The sequence below is a fragment of the Heliangelus exortis genome, chromosome 8, assembly GCF_036169615.1.
Source record: "Heliangelus exortis chromosome 8, bHelExo1.hap1, whole genome shotgun sequence".
Taxonomy (NCBI): Eukaryota; Metazoa; Chordata; class Aves; order Apodiformes; family Trochilidae; genus Heliangelus; species Heliangelus exortis.
In genome coordinates, this window is record NC_092429.1 from 129,967 (window position 1) to 142,348 (window position 12,382).

A 12,382-nucleotide genomic window follows, 5' to 3' on the forward strand; every position below is an offset into this window, starting at 1 on the left:
TAAAAGAAAGGAAAAGAAAGGAAAAGAAAGGAAAAGAAAGGAAAAGAAAGGAAAAGAAAGGAAAAGAAAGGAAAAGAAAGGAAAAGAAAGGAAAAGAAAGGAAAAGAAAGGAAAGAAAGGAAAAAAAAGGAAAAAAAAAGGAAAAAAAAAAATCACCCCAAAGCTTGTTCCTGTACTGTTTCCTTTTCCAGCCTATGAATTACTTCCTCTGTCGCTTAGAAAATTTACATTGCAAACAACTTATTTTGAGATGGTGTGTAGTCAGATATCCAAATCAATTCAACTAGTAGTAATTTACAAATAGCTATTTAATTTTAGAGCTTATCTGTAGTGCTCTACTACATGATTGCAGAGCAGTGGAGTCAAAAACATTCAACCGTTGATCTGCCTTAAATCCAAATTCATTACAATTTATGTGTTTATGAATGAAATGTAACTCTGGCCCTCACAAAACCTCCTCTTCTGTAAGTCACAAAATAGATGTGTTCACATACAATGCTCAAGCAAAAAGACCACCCACAGAAACTTAAGATCAGGCTCCCATGTGTCAACCTAGTCACTAAATTTTAAAGATTTAAAAATTACCCCATTTGTCTCCAGCAAATGAACCATCTTCGTTTTGCAAGCTCTGTATATATTCAACAATTTTATCTACATCAACAACATGTAGACTATCGTATAAGATAAGAATCTGGAAAAAAAAGACAGCCATAATCAAAGAGAGGCAAAAACCCCCAAAACAACAACCTTCAAAAATAGCACCTTAGACTTATAAAAGAGCGTGCCTGATTATTAAGACACGCTGGCTTAGTTACCGCAAAAATTTTGCAGCACTCTTTCTTAAGGTTTTTCGACTTCATATATCTATGCTGCATTTACCATCCCTAATATATAAACAACCTCAAATTGTACCTCTTTCTCCTCATACTGGGTTAGAATTTGTGAAAGAAGTTCCATTGGACAGTTTGAAAAAGCCCCAACCTCGCAGCCTAAAAAAACCTTTAGTTTCCTTGTTCTCAGAGCATTCAGAGTAAGTCTAGAGTTCAAGCAGTGATAAATTCCAGCTTTAGAGTAGATAATGCCAAGGTTCACCTCTGACTTGAGAAAACACCATTCTTCTATCCTAAGGATTTCAAATCCAGAACCCTAAATCCAACAAACTTCTCCCTTAAAACAACATGCTATTTATTTGCAACGTGAGGTAAATATTTTTCCATAAGATTGGCCTAGACATGCATTATGCAAGAAATCAAGCAATTATTCAGAAACATTTGAGCCTTTTTGGTATTTTTTTCCACAAGTTTGCATGAAGAGAACAAAACCAAAACAAAACACAAGACAGTGAGAAATTAAATCAATAATGGACATAGGGTGAAAAAATAAGATTGAGAATTACTTTTTCCTCAGGGAAAGAGTACACACCAAATAAATAAACAAAATGCTCAACCGACCGGTATCATTTGTAAGTTATGCACAGAAAAAGCAGATTTTGAGGAATTTAACAAGAACTGAGTAAAATGATGTTTCTTTTGTACAGTACTAAGGTGGAAACGTACTACACATAATTATATGTCACGCAAATATATAGTTCATGTAAATATCACAATTATTTTACTGTGATATCATATATCACCATCATATTTTATATAATAATATACCCATTTAAAAAATAAAATCCAAAACTTGACTCTTTTTTTGGTCATCCATACCTTTCACCTCAATGTACACTAAGAATAGTTTATAAAATCCAAAATTAGCTACATAAATCTGCAGTAAAACCTGTAGCTGAAGAGGCATTTCCAGAGGACTGTTATAAATGTATCAAGAATGCAGTCCCCAATTTTTTAGGAAATGATCCAGCTAACTCCTTTTACATTTACCTGGACAGCACTGAGGGTATACAGAAGATGAGGATCATGACCTATGCTGGCGCTTATTCCACCACATTCATGTTGACATGATTTGATGAATTCCAGAATTTCTTCTTTGTTCATTCTGTGCAGCTGCCCCATGAGATCCATGGCCGTCAGCCCCCAGTAAACACCACTCATCCTCAAATACTCCGACATACAGTATTCCTAAGAAGTGCATTGATTTAGGTTTTAACTAGACAGGTACATCGACTATAATAGAGCAATGGAAATTCATTAGTTAACACAGTCTGCAACAGGTCAGCCATCTTCCACCCCACTAACAACCTACTACACACCAGCCGCTCACACATACACAGTACCTCACACGTGTGTGTGCACAGAGGCATCCGTACTTACCTGCACATGCAACATTCCCTCCCTCCTGTTATTTTCGAGTTCAAAGTATCAAGTAAAATGAAAACACAGGCAGTTAGGCACCAATTCACTTCAGATCATCAGTTACTATCTCAGCATCTCAAAGACTGCTCCAGGTACCTCCACAAGTAATCTCAAAAATAACAGGTCTAACGTTTAATGAAACTTATTTCTAGGTGCCAAAACTGTTATAATCTGAAGTTACACTAGTAAGCAAAATTTTGTACTTAATTCTCTTACATTGATTACATCACCTACCTTACCCATAAATGTAATTTTCTACAGGCACTACTGCTTAAGCACAAAAACAACTCTACGCAAAGGTGCTTACAGCTCTTTTGAGGACAGCAGAATAATTGGAACCTTTATTTGGACATAAACAGTTATTAACATTTTTCACCTGCTGGAACTGAAATCCTTTTATTGTGGGCTACACTTGATGGCCTATGACTGCAAAACTGGTACTAGTTAAACTGTTTGTTAAACCTAGTATGGATGAAGCAGTGCTGTGGTAAGCCAGTGTGCAGTCCCACCACAAAAGCAAAGAACAAATGTAGCTGATCTCCTCTGTGCAGTTCAGCGCGTGAAGAATCAACAAGCAGTTAATTTCTCAGGTCTCAGAGTAATTCTAGAGCTAAACTGATAATCTTCAAATTTATACTCAGATAATACATGCCAAAACTCATCACAGACCTAGAGAAATTAACAAAGACATCTTTCTTTCACACTTTGGATTGCAGGACAAGAAACAATTAGCTTGTGAGCATGCATCTAGCCCTTAATTCTCAGTTAAGTCAACCCTTAGCAAGGGTTATTATAACCGTTAATGAAACCGTTAATGAAAATCAATACCTACATAATCGTCTTTCTTTGTTCCGTATGAAGCAATATAGTCCGCGTGTTTCTCCCAGAGTAACGTGCTTGGGGCATCGGGTTTTATTGTAACATCCTTTTGGGGTGTCCCCTGTAAGAAGCATCGACAGACCGTCAGCAGCGTGGTCAGTGCTGGAGATTTCAATTTCAGTGCCTCTCGATGTGCCCCAGGCAGCACCGGCAGAAGCTGTACGGAAACTGATACCTCTGGGTCCAGCTCCAGTACGGGGCCGATTCCTACCGTCACCTGTCCGCCTGGCTACACCCTCCCCAGGGAACGACTACCAGAGACATCTTGTGATACAGCAGATCCAAGTAACCAGCTCGCCAGAAACGAACCGAACACCGGCAGCAGCCCCTCCCCGCGCGGAAGGCTTAGCGCTCCTCACACACAGGCCCCGGCCGGGCCCAGCCCCGAGGCCCCGCGCTCCGGGGCCGCCGCCACCTCGCCGTCCCGCCCCAGACCCGGCGGCAGCCGCGCTCCCGGCTCGTTTGGGAACCGGAGGGGCGAGTGCCGGCAGCACCTGGGCCTCCACGGCCCCTCCGGCCTGCTGCACAGAGCGGCCCAGATCCTGCCCACCACGCCGAACGTTACCCACCATCTTGGCCACCTGCACCGGAACGGGCGGGTCAGGAAGCGGGGCGGAGCGGGAAGTGGGCTCGGGCAGGAGGCGGGCCCCGACAGGACGTCGGGAGAGGCCTGGGTAGCCGCCAGACGCGCCGACGGGGCGAGCAGGCAGCTGGCAGCAGGTGGCTCCGCGGCTTCCGACTGCCTCCAGCTGCCGATGTGACCCCGCCGGGCCGGCGCAATACCGGGCAGCGGAGCAGTGCCGAAGGGCCGCGACTCTGCTGGGGCGGAGAGGGCGGTTCAGCTCCGCGCCTCTCCCGGTGCAGGCAGGAAGGGCGTCGGGAGCCTCCTGCGTAAAAAAAGCGGTTCGGGCTTGCCGCTACTAAAAGGGATCTTGAGCGAGTGAGGGAGCGCGCTGACTCCAGCTGTGTGTGCACTTGCAGCACCACAAGTGGGTCAACATTTAGAAACGGCACCAGTTGCATTTCAGTTCTGTGAAAACCAAATGCAAGAATTTTGTCACAAAGCACGTGAGGAGAACTGTCCTGTTTATAAAAAGCCCTTTGCTTTCTAATTAAAACTGTCGAGGATGTTTATGCTGTTATGACATGCCCCCCACAGAACCCTACCAGGCAGGAACACCATTTTGACTCTATACAATAAGTGCTATGTATAATGTTGACTTGGCACAGAACAGTCAAAAACAAGGACAATTTTAATGCATGTCAAACACATACCAGGGAAGTATTACTTACCTGCAGTAAGACTGATAATGCAAGTTGGTGATTTACTGTGATTAACCACTCTATTCAAAGAACTAATTGCCCAGGTGTCCTACTTGAGAAATAGGCATTGCAAAGCTAATACCTGGTGATAGTAATTGTTCCATTCAGCATAAAATTCAGATGATGGATGAAAGAGACCATAGTGAGACAAACACTCACTCAGTTTTGGCGAGAAACTGCAAATTGATTCAAAGAAATGAGGTATGAAGGGACCTCTTGATATCAACTGCTCAAGCAGGGTCAGCCAGGTTGTCCAGGCTCATGTCTAGTTGAGTTTTTAACATCTTCACAGCTGGAGAGTCCACATCCCCAGCCAGTGAATGACGTCCCTCACAATAAAAACTTGTTTTCCTGTGTGTCACTGGAATTTTGTGTGTTTTATTCTGTGCTCATTGCCTCTTCCTGTCAGTTGGCACTACTGAGAAAAGGCTGGCTCCCTCCTCTTTGTTGCAACCCATGAGGTGTTTATGCACCTACGTAAGATTACACCTGCACCTTTTCTTGTCCAGGCTAAAGAGTCTCCACCTCTCCTTGCATGACTGATTGTCCAGTCCCTTAATCATCTTTGTGGCCCTGTGATGGACTTCCTCTAGTTAAGTACATATCTTCCTTGCACTGAGGAGCCTAGAACTGGCTCACTAGTGCAGAGTAATTTGTTCAAGATGTGCAGGAACATCCATTCCGCCAGCACTGCAGGGAAGGTAGTCTGTCCATGGTTTAAAAAAACCAAAACAATTCACAATTCCTTCTCAGCTGTTTTTGCTGAAAAAAGTTAAGCATATACATTGATGGAAAGGAATATGGATTTGAAATAAACATGATCTCAAGTCATTCTTAAGGAAAAGCTACACACTTCAACTTGCAGTGAATAATCCTAATTGAACATCTACTTGCTTGAGTGTAACAGTGCAAAAGGCCACATCCTCTCAAGCTTATATTATTACTCTTGGATAGTATCTAAATCCTCAACACCTGGATGCAGACAGTAGCAGTGGAAGCCTTCACAATGCTGAACTGGGAAGGTTATTCAGCTGAGGGCAGTAGACTACTGGGGAATAAAGAACAGCTATTAACATATTTCAGACACTGGACAGCTTACCCAAAATCCAATTTAGTTGATGTGATAAGCAAAATTAATAAAAACCAACCACACTTCCCTTTAAAAAGTATTAGAATGCAGCCATAACTGTCAGAAATAACATTCTGATCTAATTTTATAGTGAGAAAACACTGTGTTGTGAGATACTAATTTCTGACCCACTTTGTATTTGAACAATCATTCACTTCAGAATTCAGAATGTTCAGAAAACACCAACTTTGTTACTCAAGAATGAAATGAGGAACTGAACAGAGAGAGCAGAAGCAGTGCTGGATAATGTACAGAATAAAAAGATTTTGAAGGAAATTTTTATTTCTTCATGACTTTTTACTTCAGTTGGGAGATGCACCAAACTCCTCTCCCCTGAGTATTCAGAACACTGCAGCAGTACCAGACAGACTTTATACATTTAAGCCTTAAATTTGCCAACATGTTCACGAGCTAGGATCAGTCTTTGAATCTGAGCAGTTCCCTCATAAATCTGGAAAGAAGAATTGCAATAATGTTAGCTGATGATTTTTTGAAAGGTTGTAGCAGTTATACATTCAGACCTGCGCAGCACTGATCAATGTGAATTAGGATGTGCAGAAAGAGAAAACAGAAAATGCCAGTGTGACAGATTAACTGCAGTGGGCTACATGTAATAAGTCACATACAAGATTGTAAGGACAGTCTTGCTTTCTCAGGTGCTCTTATCTAAATAAGGTTCTCATGAAAACAACACCACACAGCTGTTACAGCTAAATAACGTTACCAGTCATGGTATGTTTTTATCTTTTACATCTTTTATAATCTTTGTCGTCCTTTTATGAACCTTTGTCATTTCCACAATAGTCTTTTGAGATGGAAGGACTTGACTACATAATGAATTAAAGACACAAGTACAATTTGGATCCAGGCAGCAGCATAATTACACCTGCTTTTTATTTCATTCTCTTTAAGGCCTGTCTGCCCTTAAATGTTATGGTTTTGACCTGTCCTATGCATTATGCTGATGTTCACAGAACTATATATTACAAACCCCAAAATCTCTTTTTTGAGAGGCAGTAGCCATACCATTTCTCTGTGAAGTTAAGACCGCTTCTTTCCTTTCACATGGGCATCCTCTTTTTAAAATTGCATTTGCCATTTTAACATTCAGTTTCTTTACCTTCTCCTGCAGCTCTTTGCATCAGCCTCGTATTTTTTATGCTGAGTTTTTGTACAGTAACATCTATTGCCTCAGTAGTGACCACCTTTCCGCCATTTCTAGTTTATTTATAGATATTCCAAATAGCACAAGACTGAGCAGGGCTGCACTGCCAAGTTTTCTGCTATGAAACCTGTTGATTTTTAAAACTCATTTTGGAGGTTCAAACATTTTGTGTCAAGGAGGCATCCCTTGTTTACACACTCATTAGCTACTTCAGAGAACTCCAATTTATTAGCCGTGTCTTCCTTTCACAAAAACCCTCCTCTAGCATACCATGTCTATCTGTGTACACTATCTCTGTACTTCATCTTACTTGCTCTTAATTTACATTGTGTATCAGGCTTTGGAGTATGCATTACCTCAGATCTCCCTTGGAGATCTTTAAAAGTAATGGTGTCCAATTTGCCTCTTGTAATTTTGCATTTACTAACGAAGTGATTATGCACTGCAATAGTCCAGCTACTGCCTTTAGTTTCTCTAGAATTTGTGGATGAATAAATCTAGTGCTTATTATCACTCCTTTTGTCTTTGTTCCTTAACCTTGTTTATTAATCTGTGATACAAAATATACCCTCTGGTTATTCTTCTAAGAAAAAAAAAAAAAAAGTGTCTCCTGTGGACACTTCCCTAACTTCTTTTTCAGGTAATATAAATGAAAAAAAAAAAAAAAAAAAAATTTCCATGGTTACTCTCATACCTAAACACTGCCAAAGCAGTGCTGTGCTGCACCTAATTTAAGACGAAAAACTGTCCTTCTGGAATAAACTCTCAAATTTCTCCAGTCTGTGCCAGAGACTAGAACAAAATATGACCTTCTAACTTCTCTGCCTAATCAGCAGACACAGTGCACCAGGGGAACATTAAGCAGTTGTAATCAGGGTAAGAAAATGTGGTCATAAATTACTAAATCATAATCTGTCTAATTTGTCTCCTGATTACATCCACACCTAGTTAACACTTTTATGTGTCAACCTGCCTACTGATTAAATTTAGATTATTCAAGTATGCAACTGTTTATTTTACACAGAATCTATAATTATACATGTAAATCTCATCTAATACATTTTCTTTGCTTCATTTTACAGATTAAAGAGAATATTTACTCACCACAGCTTTCTGGTATGTGTGAATTCATAAGACCAAGTTCCCAAGCCCATTTTATAAGTAGTCTTCTATATTTCTTTATACTATTATACTATTTCTTTATACTATCTTTATATATTTCTTTAAACTGAAATAGGGGAAAATCACCTTCTGATGCATCAAAAACAACATCTTATATTTTATACAGGTTAAGATAAAAGTATATTTTTTCCCTTATACTATGGCAGTTTATACCTTTCCAGTTTTGTCATATTGTACAGCAACAGAAATAATTTCCTCCACAGCAAATTTAGAAGGTGTAGCTTGAAACTCTGTCAACTTCCCTGTTTCTTGGCTCAGAGGAACAGGTAGGTTCAGCAACGAGCTACTGCTAGTGATGCTCAGATGCAATTCCTACTGCATTTTCTTGCACTGCTGCCTAAATTCTGTCACAAGCAAAAATATAATTATTGAAGTGGCAAGACTTAACACTGCTGCCAGGAAAAGGGTGTGACAAGGACACACAAGAAGTGATGCTATCTTTAATATCATAATGCCAAAAGAACTACTGAACTTGTTTGGAAAGCTGCACATCACAGGAAAAGATAGGATAACAGTAAGCTAAGGTCACTAACCTTGATTCTCCCTCACATAACTCAGGACAAAAATTAAGAGTTGTCAAGAGTAGTTTGTGCTGGGGTAATGTGTCAGGAGGCTGAACCTGAAATACCAATGTACCATGTCCAGCATTAACTGTCATCTTCCCTTGCCAAAAAACACTATTTGTGATCTATAAAACTCCAACTGGCTCCAGATGGAGACTTCTCCCTGACCCAAACTATCACAGCAGCACTTTGGACACACTGTCAAGCTGCATCACTTTGTGCCCAAACACTATGGAGGACAGGGAGCTCAGAACAAGGTCCAAATGATCCAGTTGCGAATGACTCTGGAAACGGGGAAACCACAAAAAGTCCACAGTAAATACTAAAATACCCGAGGCTTGAATAATTTATACTTTCTCTTTTGAAGTTGGGAGGTTACTGGTGTTCAACATAGCAGACCTTAACTGTACTTAATTAGTAACTTGAATAACTTAGTACTTGAGAGAAACAACTATTATACAGCTCACATATTTTTTAAAAAAGACCCTAGGTATCACAGCTAGGCAGGCTTAAGGAAATAAATGCCCTGCACGGTAAGCCCTGATGTTCTGTAGCCCTCTGCAAGCAGGAGGCACTGGGCACAAACATGTTCCCGGTTAGCACGGCCAGAGACACACGGAGAGATCCCGGACAGCGCTACGGCTCCGCGGGAGAAAGCAACACCCGCTCCGACCGCGCAGACCAGGGCCGCGAACTCACGGACAGAGCAGGAGACAGGAGTAGGGCAGCCAAAGAGCCCGGCCCCGCACGGCCCCGACCCCACGGCACTCCCGTTGTCCCGGCCGGGAGCGGCGGTGCCTGCTCCGCTGCAGTCCACAGCCCGCGGCCCTTCCCGCCACCGGAGCGCCCGCCGGCTGCCAGCACCACCCCGGCCCGCCGGGCCTCATCATCTCCGACAAGCGCTCCCTCCGCCCGTCCCGTCCCGCCGCTCACACGAACAGCCCTGAACGCTGACATCTTGGCTGCCCACCGGCAGTCGATGCTCCCGTTGCTGCCCGGCGCGGTGAGGGCGGGGGCGGGGCCGTGCGGGCTGCCCGCTGAGGCGAGCGCTGCTGGGAGGCGGGAACCAGACCCGGACCCGGGCCCGGGTGGGGGAGCTGCTGATCCCGTGCTGGGGCGAGAGCCCGTTGCCGCGTGTGTCTCGGTTCAGGAGGGGCCCGCGGGGACACGAGCAGCCCGCCGCGCTGGGGGACGCGGTTGTCGCCTCCCGCCCAGCTGAGGGAAGCCCATGGGGGTCACTCTCTGACCTGTCTGGCCCCGCCGCGGCAAGGCAGCCGCGTACCGCACGGGAGATCGCCTGGGGCACGGCCGGTTTCTTTTGTTGGCGGGGCTGTCTTCAGCTGCCCTTGTCTGTTCCTTTAGCAGAAAAGCCCCTGTAACCGGATTTACTTTATTTTTACCCCTCAGGGAGTCACCAGCCCTTGTTTTGGAGGAGTGTCGTCCAGGGAGCTCAGCGGGCGCCTGGGCTCGAGTTCTTTCCAAGAACTTCTGGACTCGTCACTACAGAACACAATCTACTGGCATAGCTGGGCTTTAAATAAATTATTTGCGTACAAATGTGAACTTTAATACCACTGAGCTATATACTTGAGAAATAGTGATGTGTATTGTGTTGATACTTGAGATGTCCTGTAAATTATTTAAATTCTGTCTGTTAAAGCAAGACAACCTTTTTACAAAAGTTGATTTTGTAAATCAACTGCAGTGCATCAAAGGTCATGTAATTTTTGTAGTTTGCCTTGGGATTTTTTTGCAGCTTTTTCATGTTTTTTAAAGCAATAATTTTATCTTGAAAAGGAAAAAAAGTATTTTCAATTATGGTTCTTTTTTAGCTTGATTCCTGCATATCAGAAGCATTACTTAATTTGAAATTGTCAATATTTTTAATTTACAAAGCCATAATTGCTCAGTCTTGGATGCTTTTGACTACGATATGTAAGCACATCAAGTATTTTTCCTTAATGAAGACGTTTTGAGTTACATTTATAGGGCTAAGATAAACGGTAAAGAAGAAGGGACCGGCAAAACCCATTTCGTTGCATCTTGTTATAGTTCTGGCCGGTGTGACTTTTCTGTGCCTGCCTTTCTGGGTAGCACGGGCGGTAAATCTTGATCCCTGCTTCATCACCCAGATCCTCCGCCATGATTTTTTTCTAACTTTGATGCAAATCACTTCAGCATTTTTCAGGCCTAACTACCTCAAGACGCAAGTGCTTGGTTAGTCACGCCTTTCATTTGTGTGAAATATAAACAATTAAAAAGCAGCGCAAGGTGAAGCCTCTCGGCGTAAAGGGAGTGCCCGGGGCACCTCAACACCAAATCACTTCAACCACCACATTGAGTACGCTTCGGCAGCTGCAGGGTCCTTCCAGCTCCGCAGCTGGGCACGTTCGGCCGCGTGGAACCGCCGAATCCCCAACACCCACCGGCACCGGCACCCACAGCTCCCCGGGGCCCGGCGCAGCCCGGCCCGCCCGCGGTCAGTGAGGTCAGGGGGCGGTGTGCGCAGGCAGCCGGCAGGGGGCGCTGCGGGGGCAGGGCCGGGACTCGACCCCTGGCGCAGCGGCGGCCGTGAGGCACTGGAATTCCTCCTGCGTCCGGAGGTACCAGTCCTGCACCGGGGCAGATCGGAGCTCCACATAGAGAAGGAACCTTTGCTTTCGGAGTTGCAAGGAAGAGTTCTTAGGGGAGGGTTCCAGACCAGAGCATTCACAAGTACTGTAGTGGTATTTTTTCTAATTTTCCGATTTATAGGCTTCCTGAGCTGGAAGTGATAACTTTGTATTTAATAATGCATTATGAACGTCTCTTCATTAACTTGATCAGTTGCTTTTCGATTGTGTTTGGAACAACAACTTTGTTTCTTACACTGTGGAAAACCACTTTGATTGGCATCTTTTCAACCTGGTATCTGCCAAGTTCATCTGTTGTCTTGAGCTGGAAGAGGCAGTGAACCATCAGTCCCTTGTCATCTTCTTTGAGTCAATGATTTAAAAGTGTCTTGATGTCCCCTTAGCTATTTATTTTCTAAGATGAATAATCCCCTTTGGGTACTTTCTCCAGTGTCTTGGTTTTGAAGCGAAAGAATCAGAATCCTAAAGTGGATAAGGATGAGAGTAAAAGTTCTGTTCTCTTTTTTTCTGTTATTTCTTCTGTTATTTTCTGACACTTTTTTCTAGTACCTCTGAACACTGAAATGAAAACTTTCATGTATTATCTATGATAACAAAATATGATTCCTAGGATGTAACGACAGACTCAAAACTCATCCTTATATATAATTATTTCTCTGCACCTCTTGTCCATATAATTTTACATTTACCTACCCTGGGCTTATCTGAAATTCTTGTATTCCCATAAATAAATTTCTGTCTGCAGCAAAAGTTTCCCCTTCAGTGATGAGGTGGAAATCCAGTCAATCACCCTAATTCCTGAGGGAATGTTTATTTCAGTAAGATTATCTGTTATAAGGTTTTGTAAAGTGAGATACCAAGAAAAGGTGGGATGCCATAAACAAAATATGGAGGTGCAAACTTGACAGGCAACCACAACAGGGATGAAGATAAGAAACAAACTGGCTATAAATAAACTGCAGGCAATCTGAGACTCCAACTGATAAGGATGAGGTAATCTATTACTGATGTTTTTATAAAGATTCCTATGCCCATTCTTGAAAGTAGGCTTCATACAGATACGCCCCTCTGCACAAAGGGAGCAGAATAACACTGAGCTGTAGAATTATACTGAAGCCTCTCTGAGAATACTACTTCACCTCTGACTAGCACATCCTGTTGTGCCCTGCTGCCTTCAGATTGCCATGCCTTACCTG

At 42.9% G+C, this 12,382-nt stretch overlaps 2 protein-coding genes and 1 non-coding gene across 3 annotated transcripts in view; all 3 read right to left on the reverse strand.

Annotated features, from left to right (window-relative positions):
- The window catches only part of MSH4 (mutS homolog 4), a 31,608-nt gene extending 28,355 nt beyond the window's left edge, over window positions 1-3,253 (reverse strand). The window contains exon 1 of the mRNA XM_071749818.1: window positions 3,145-3,253. The gene's annotated coding sequence lies outside the window, so the exon portion shown is untranslated. The remainder of the gene's footprint in view (window positions 1-3,144) is intronic.
- RABGGTB (Rab geranylgeranyltransferase subunit beta) overlaps window positions 1-3,857 on the reverse strand; it is a 9,534-nt gene extending 5,677 nt beyond the window's left edge. Inside the window, 5 exon segments of the mRNA XM_071749799.1 lie at window positions 455-462; window positions 586-691; window positions 1,881-2,078; window positions 3,145-3,252; window positions 3,761-3,857. Coding sequence (XP_071605900.1) covers window positions 455-462; window positions 586-691; window positions 1,881-2,078; window positions 3,145-3,252; window positions 3,761-3,763 — 423 coding nt within the window. The 5' untranslated portion in view covers window positions 3,764-3,857.
- On the reverse strand, window positions 2,900-2,982 carry LOC139799449 (small nucleolar RNA SNORD45). The gene has a single exon (XR_011727269.1). It is a non-coding gene; the product is annotated as a small nucleolar RNA SNORD45 (small nucleolar RNA).
- Window positions 3,858-12,382: the final 8,525 nt, after the last annotated feature.